The sequence below is a fragment of the Molossus molossus genome, unplaced genomic scaffold (genome assembly GCF_014108415.1).
Source record: "Molossus molossus isolate mMolMol1 unplaced genomic scaffold, mMolMol1.p scaffold_m16_p_20, whole genome shotgun sequence".
Lineage (NCBI taxonomy): Eukaryota > Metazoa > Chordata > Mammalia > Chiroptera > Molossidae > Molossus > Molossus molossus.
In genome coordinates this window covers 16,618,224-16,625,931 of record NW_023425356.1, presented here as the reverse complement: position 1 = coordinate 16,625,931, position 7,708 = coordinate 16,618,224, and the positions used below count along the sequence as shown (strand labels likewise).

Below are 7,708 nucleotides of genomic sequence, written 5' to 3'. Positions count from 1 at the left end.
CAGCCCCAGGACACCCGTGCAGCAGACTGCTTGAGCCGTAGTGGAGTGCCAGGCGCGTGGGCAGGGAGGGATGTACTGGACTCATCGCTGAGGGTGCAGCCTGAAAGTCCCGAGCACAGTGTTCCAAGTTCTTAGGGAGGAGCTTCAAGGAGCCGAGCCAGCCTGCCTAGGATAAGGTGTAATATTTGAGGGCTCTATAAAGAACCGAGAGGGGGAGTCCACCCTTTCTGGAACTTAGAAGAAATCTTATTGGGAAGAGGAGCTTCCCCAGCTGGACAAGAGGTATGGTGAGCCAAGAGGCCATCTGGGGCCAGAGGGCAGTGATGCGCATGTGGCTGGCACCTCCAGGCCCAGTTTCAGGGTCGCAGTGACAGCAACTGATGCCAGCAGGTGCCATGGGCAGCGCACCTGGACCCTGAGGACGCGGGGTGAAGGGAGCCAGGAGGAGGCCGGTAGCACCCAGGTAGCAGGACTGGCAGTCAGCTTCCCCTGGCCGAGGGACATGTTGGGGGTGGGGGCAGACCAAACAGAGGAAGAGTTTTGCTATGAATCGGCCCGTCTTCTGGCTCAGGACTGGCAGGTCTCTCCTGCTTATTTACATACACTCGGCAAGTGACGGTGGAGTTTACATTTTAAATGGTTGGGAAAATCAAAATGATATTTTATGATACATGAAAATTACATAAAGTTCAAATGTTAGCGCCCCTAAATAAAACTCTATCAGAACACAGTCATTCCAATTTATTTGCGTATTATCTATGGCTGTTCTTGTGAGACCGTCAGAGCCTATCCTGTGCGGGGACCGTATAGCCCACAAATCCTGTCCTTTATTAAAGGATTGCTGACTCTCGAGCCAGAAGTACCCTTAAAATGTCCCCCGTGAGTTATGTGTCAAACTGGTTTCCGGGATGGCTGGATCAGAAGCTCGTCCAAGTGACCCCACAAGGCTGTGCAACGTCCACTCCTTGTCCCGCAGGTGCTGTGCTGCTGCGTGTCACCGGGCGCTCCTGGGGGGAGGCACTAGTCTGGCAGAGAACACACACCCTGAGTGAATGTGAGCCTGTCGTATCCCAGGCAGGCGAAGCCCCAGCTCCTGGACTCTTGGTCCCCTTGGGGAGTGGGGACCGGCCCTGGGGCTCATGCTGGGGAGGAATATCTGAAACAGCAGCTTTGGAGAGAGAAACGCCCCTTCCCTGCCTCTTTGTGTATCAACACCATTATGAGAAATGTGCGATCCCAGCAAAACCCGCAGGTCACACGTTCACAAATGAGCCTGCCACCCTGGAGCAGGAGGGTTCTGGGCCTTTCAGCCCTAGGTTCTAACTCCTGGGACAGGGAAGCTGTTTGGTGAAGGGACAAAGTCATTGCTTGCATAACGCGTGGCCCATCGCCCTCCAGAACCATATCTCTCATTCTGGCCTGAAGTTCGGGGGAACTGTGTGAATTGGCACCACCTCGGGAGTGAGGCTAATTGGTGGTTAGTGGGAATTATGATGATATTGCAACCCATGGGCCAACGGGCAATGGGGCAGGCTGCCAGGACAGAGCACTGGCCGGAGCCCCAGGCTCTCTGCCCAGTTGCTGGGCATGATCCACACCATCTGGCTCCAGGCAGGACACCGCTCAGCCCAGTCTGTGGGCTGCAGCATGCGGCTTAATGTCGCTGAGCCGTGGTTCCCGGTCTCTTAAGTGGCAGGGGGTGGGGAGAGACAATGCTACCACTTACCTGGTGGAGCTGTCAGGAGCAGTGGCGGTAGTATAGGTGGCACTGTAACTGGCCTTGGAGGTTTCAATAAATGGTAGCTGGTGTTACCGTTTGTTTCCTAACAGAGCTGAAGAATCTGTGGCACACATGTTAATGCTTTCAATACCACTTAGTTTCTCTTAGCTCTCCAGGCAGACTAAACTGCTGGAGGGCAGAGGATATCAAGCTTAGATGCCATCTATGAGGCCCTGGTATTGGGCTTGGGGCTTTATATCAAATACCTTGTTTCTTGAATCCTCAGCAACCCCACGTTGATGGGCAGTGAGCACGCAGGGAGTAAGGAGCTGCATCTGGACCTCTGCGTCCAAGGTGCCTGCTGTCCTCACTGTCTCAGAGGCTCTGCCTCTCTGGAGCCCTCCTCCTCTCTCTGACCCCTTGTGCCCTGCTAGGTACAGAACTGGCGCTCAGGCAAGAGGCTGGAAGCCTACCTCCCAGCCTCAGCGTCCAGAGCTGCGCCATCCAGCCTCTGGTTTGACATTTCCTGAAATAGGGGCTGCGCCTGACTCAGTAGCAGCCAAAATTCAAAGGCAAAGAAAGACTCCTTTTCCACTTAGCATCTAAAGTGGATGGAAAATGAAACTGCTGAAAAGCTGCCTCTGTTCCAGGGCTGGAGAGGGGCCCTTCTGCTGTCCCGGTGCTGATCCTGTGAGGGCCAAGGAAACTGACCTCTCACATTGGGGGAAGGGACAAAGGGCACAGGATACCAGGTACATGGTGTGGACCGGAGGGGAGGGAAGAACCCCAGAGCACAGATGGACGTTTGCCTGGGATCCTGAAGTAGCAGGGGTGGTGGAGAAGCCACAGCTGCCAGGAGGCACTCCTAGCTGCCCGCACACGCCCCTCCCAGCCTCCGGCTCACAGAGCCAATGTAAAGATGCTTTTAAAAAAGTCCTTTGCCTTGCTGTAGTGTTTGTTTAGGGATAAGATGGCCCACTTCCACTATATTTAGTGCATGAACATCTACAGGTGTTCAACTCTAGGAACTGCTTGGGTTTTGCTATTGGTTTTGAGTCCCTCCCTCTGGGTTTCATTGTTCCACAGCCGGGCCAGCTGGCTCCCCAACCCTCCTGCACAGGCCTGCAAACACTCCTAGCCCGCAGGTAGTGCCAACACCCCTCTATTGTGTAATGTCCCTTTGAGGAAAAAGGGCAGGCTGTTTCCATCTGGGTTCTAATTTAAACCTTTCTGCCAACCTCAGTCCAGTATGGGCACCCTGTGCTAGCTTAGCTTTGAACTCATCAGTTTATCTGTCCCTTTGGTCTCTGTTTTAATGTTTACTAACCACAGATCGGGAGGTGTGTGCAGTCCTCTTCCAAGGCCCGTCGGAGGCGGATGTTTGCTCTTCCATGCTTCACCCACGTGCTGCCCTGTAAAATACACGTGGAAGGCAGACTCTGCCAGCTGTATGAAGTTTCGGTTTCCTCTGGACACTTAATGGTCCCATCTCTGTGCTGTTAGGAAATTAAATGCTAATGCTTAGCACAGGACCTGGTGCTCGGTGATACTCCTCAAACGCATTAGCGAGCCTGCAGTAGGTGCCCCACCCCAGGCCCACCTGAGTCACAAAGGGAGGGTTGTCTGTGAAAAGCTGCTGGCCTGTCCAAGGAATTCCTTTCCTGTATAAGGGGAAGAGGATCTATTACCAGGCAACTCAACACCTCTTTGGCCCTTGAGAGGGGCCCGGCACAACAATGAACTTTTATTTGCGTGGGGAGGTACGGTTTATAGAGTGCCTCCAGGGTTGAGGTAGTGGGAAGAACGGACCCTGGAGTCAGGTCGCTGTGCACAGGTCTGCCTCTCACAAGGGCCAGGTGCTCAGAGCTCCTGGCCCCAGCTGTGAAGCAGGAGCACTGCTGCCCACCGCCCAGATGTCTGAGGTCCACAAGCCACCCACACGTAACATGGAGCTGGCAAGCCCCAAGCCTTAGTCGAATATGAGCAACTGTCCTTCCATTTTCTCCCGGCTTTAGCTTCCAACAGACCTGAGCAAAGGTTCACACATGACCCATAATGAACGCACTAAAATTGTTTAGAAGAGTCTGCGAAAGTCACTGTTCTGCGCGCGCTCTCTCTCTCTCTCTCTCTCTCTCTCTCTCTCTCACACACACACACACACACACACACACACACTACAGCCAGCTCTGGAACCCTCCTTCCCAGGTGAGCATCTGAAAGAAGGCAGATAACTTTCTCCTAGGACCACTTTTAAGACACCCCCTCCTGTAAAAGGCAGCCTGGTGGTGCCTGGTTTTGATAAAAAGCTCTGGAGTTGACAGGTGATGCAGTCGTGGCTAGAACAGGTAGGCCAGATTGCTGTGAGCTAGGTGAGCAAATACCTACCTGGGCATAAAATAGCCTCCCAACATGGCCCAGCGTCCCTGGCTTTTTGACAGCATGCACAGGAATCTGCTTGAGAGGGATGCCAGTCGCGTGGCTGAAAGACTGTGGGCCATCTGCCCGGCCAGCACATTCTTCTAGACAGCATTTATCCCAGAGGGACACGCCTGGGATACAGGAGCAAGCGAGGACCGGGAGTAAGAAGCCAGCACTGTGGGCCCCGCTCTGCTGTTGCCACCTGGGAAGGCAGTCACTGGACCTCACCAGTGACCCCTCAGCTTCTGAGCAGGGGTGGCAGGTGGACCAGATGCTGACCACGGTGCCGTCCAACTTCTTACTATATCCAAGACTGGGATCCCCCCAGAGGTGGTCTGGTAAGCCCTCTGAGGTCCTATTAATGCTCTTAGCATCTTCCAGCAGACAGTAATCCCACATGACAACCAAGTCTGTTACTGTCCCACCCAAGTCACTACTTGGACAGCAAAAGAGAAAACATCGCCCACTAACTGAAAATACACTTCTGGAACCCTGCAGATACTGGTGCTAAGGGGCACCCCGCTCCAACGCTGAGTTATCCACACTCGGAGGTGACACGGGAGAATTTCCATTACAACACCCAAAGAGAAAGTCTGTTGGGGTATTAGGTGGGTGGGGAGTTCAGGAGAATACACTGGCGTGCGAGGACTGGAGCTGTTAGTACCGACCTTGTTCAGGAGGTCAAGAGTTTATGACCAAGTGTCAGTGGCCAGAAGGTGACTCCTCATTCTGGGGAACTGAGCACCACCACTTCCCACGCATGTTGACCTGCATGTAATATTGGTCTGGACAACGCCTGGACTAAAATGTTTCCTGGCGTCACAATGAGCATTACAACACATCCAGGTTAACATCCAGGATTCGGCCTCCTGCTTGCTAGTGGCCCAAGTCCAAGTCCTCCAGGGACAAAGACACCGAGTCCAATGTTTGAAGCACCAAATCTCTGCCAGTTGTGTGGGAGGGTAGGCAGGGGACAATGAAACAAGCAGGTGTTCCCACCGCTGGTGAAGAACTGATATAGCCCAGTAAGTGCTCGAACAGAAAACGGCAGGCAGGAGAAGGGGGTGGGGAACCAGAGCGTGACGTCTCATCTAGGGTCTCGGGGCTCTGCATGGCGGGGCGCCCGGAAGGGGCGACGTGCTCTGGAGCGGGAAGAAAGCCTGCTTCGCAGAGTAGGTAAAAGGCTGGAGTGAGCCGTGCCGGACTCCTCACATTCTGAGGTCTGACTTCTGCCCTTGTGCAATAAGGTCTTCAGCAGGTTTTGATGGTTGGGAGGGCACAAGCATACCTGTTTTAGAAAGAGCCCTTGGACGAGATAAGGAAAATAAGAGGCAAGTGACGAGACTCATGAACTAGCCCACGCAAGTGCTGAAGGCAACACCAGAAAGCAGAATCAAGGAACACTGCAGAAGGAACACGCAGTACGGAGGAGGAGGAACCTGGAGTTGGCTCAAAGGCAAACAGAATAGGATCGTAAAACTGCTCTTTGATATGGGCCCAATCCTGTGATCACGGAGGGAGAGACAGTCACTCCAACCTTCATGAGCAGCTCTAGATCCGCAGTCGAGCCAAGGCAAGGCTATGACGACAACAGAGGAGGTCAACTGTAAGGCTGCACACCCAGCAGGACGGTGCAGGCTGGCCTCAGGCAGGGCTTCCGAGGAGACGGTCACTGAATGACACTCTGGGAAATGATCTGGGAGGGGCCTCCGCTCTGGCCGCACTCCAGAGGGTGCTTGTCCTCAGACCGAACCATTTAAGGAGCAACAGGCAGGCTGAAGACAAAGGGGTGAAGGATTTCTACACAAAGACATATGTCTTTTGATGACAGTTACAGAAAATACCATAGGAGTTCAATTCAGTGCAGAAGAGAGGCCATGGAAGGGGCAGGGCCAGGGATGCAGAGGGGTTGTGTACTGGACCAGAGGAATCAGGAAGCAAGTTGGTCTCATGCAAGATCTAGTCTCTCCTTACACCCTCCACACATCGATCAACTACTCACATATCACTGTTCACTTCTATGCTTCTTTTAAAATGTGAAGAAACCAAATAGCATTTGTATATAGCAAAATTATTTTGGTTCTTACTGAAAGGGGCTTGGGGTTGGGATCAAGGTCAAGCTCACTAGGACCTAGCTGTTAGCACAGAATCAAACAGGGTACCATGGAGGAAGATTTCAAGACTACACCACTTGGCATCAGCTGAGGGCTGTGGTGGATACAAAGCTCAGTTTAAACCAGCTGGGCACCTTGAGCAGAGCCAACGTTATGGGAATGATGGGCCCGAGGTAACCACACCACCCCCAGAGAAGCACCCTCTCTGAGGAGTGCCAGGTGTTACTTCTGATAATCACCCACCTCCACGCAGCATTTTCCCTGACACCTAAGATAAGTTCATCATTGAAGAGACACACAAAGAAATGAGCACAGTAATGTCTCATAACTGAGAAGGTTTTTGAAATATATTTTTATTTCTCAAACTTAAAGCTCTATTTCATCAGGTTCTAACACATTTTGCATTGACAAGTGATTTTACCTGCTTCACATAAGAAGGTCAGTGACCATCACACCAGAGAGGAAGCCTCACGCACCCCAGGCACCACTAGAACATTAATGTTTCAAAGGCTATGCAAATCTAGAGTAAAAGCTTCCAAATTAGTCTAATGAGTATCTTACTCTTTACCTATATTAATTTGGAAGTTAATGGACAAACATACTTAATTTTCCTAAAGCAGCTATTTTTTTAAACCATTAAAAAACAAAAACCAGATGGCTTGAGTTTTAAAACACCCACAGATCCATATTCTATAACGACTTCCTCTTCAGTGGATGGTCTTCTCACCTCCTATGCAAACACTCCTGACAGTCTGCGCCGATTCTCACTAGCCCAGGCAAAATTCCAAGCATTTTCTTTTGCTGACACTTAACCTATTTTTTTTTTTTTAAGTGATAGGTCAACAACATTTAGAATTTGAACTCACTAGAAAAAAAAAAAAAAAAAAAAGCATTTTCTTTCCTGATCCTCACCTTGGAAGTCTCCACAAATAATCCCAAAAATTTGCCAGGTTTTTTTTTTTTTAAATATACCCCCCCACCCCCACCCCCACACACACACTTCCCCTGGTCCTCTGAATGTAACCAGCTAAACTGGAATATGTTCCAAAGTCAGCTGTGACATTCTGGTCTCTGCCAGATTAAGGGTAATTTAACCTTGGCAAATGCAAGTTCTGTCACCTTATAGAACCCCCCGAAGGGTTCACCCTAGTGTGGAGCCCCAGTCAGACACCCCAGAAGTAATGGCCCCAGTGAACATGAGGGGCTCTTCTTACAACTGGTAACTGTCATTTATTCTCAGGAAAAGGACATCTGAGCTCAGAATCTAGCTGCACCCTAAAACCAAGCACCAGTACCAGACAGTCAGCTAGAAGAGAGGGCTTCTGAAAGTTAGGAAGTTGCTTTTGAGTGGCACCATTTCCCAAAGTTAAGAAAGCAGTACTAGTTAAAGCCCTCACCTACCAGGAAGGTTAAGGGGCCAGGGCTGGCGGAGAGGCTGAAAGACAAGCAGATTTGG

General features: G+C 51.3%; 1 protein-coding gene across 12 annotated transcripts; it reads right to left on the bottom strand.

Annotated features, from left to right (window-relative positions):
- Positions 1-997: 997 nt before the first annotated feature.
- LOC118637876 lies at positions 998-4,823 on the bottom strand. Of its 12 annotated transcripts, XR_004960972.1 has the most exons (6): positions 4,106-4,823; positions 3,321-3,381; positions 3,048-3,216; positions 1,987-2,150; positions 1,727-1,841; positions 998-1,025 (listed from the first exon to the last, which is right to left on the bottom strand). XR_004960972.1 is itself a non-coding variant. In XM_036273505.1 (5 exons), exons 1-5 carry the CDS (start codon positions 4,535-4,537, stop codon positions 1,021-1,023), a joined length of 636 nt encoding a protein of 211 aa, XP_036129398.1. In that variant the 5' UTR covers positions 4,538-4,823; the 3' UTR covers positions 1,014-1,020. The 12 variants fall into 12 exon arrangements, 1 of the variants encoding a protein (XP_036129398.1); XR_004960970.1 differs by having other exon boundaries at positions 3,048-3,381; XR_004960973.1 differs by lacking the exon at positions 3,321-3,381.
- Positions 4,824-7,708: the final 2,885 nt, after the last annotated feature.

What these genes read in the sequence shown, in the direction of transcription:
- LOC118637876 (XM_036273505.1), bottom strand. Translation starts at nt 4,537, where the DNA reads ATGTGGGATTACTGTCTGCTGGAAGATGCTAAGAGCATTAATAGGACC. An exon ending in ACCCTCCCTTTGTGACTCAG is followed by an intron (nt 3,133 to 3,320) that starts GTGGGCCTGGGG and finishes TGTATTTTACAG; the next exon opens with GGCAGCACGTGGGTGAAGCA. An exon ending in CACACACCTCCCGATCTGTG is followed by an intron (nt 1,780 to 3,047) that starts GTTAGTAAACAT and finishes GAAACCTCCAAG; the next exon opens with GCCAGTTACAGTGCCACCTA.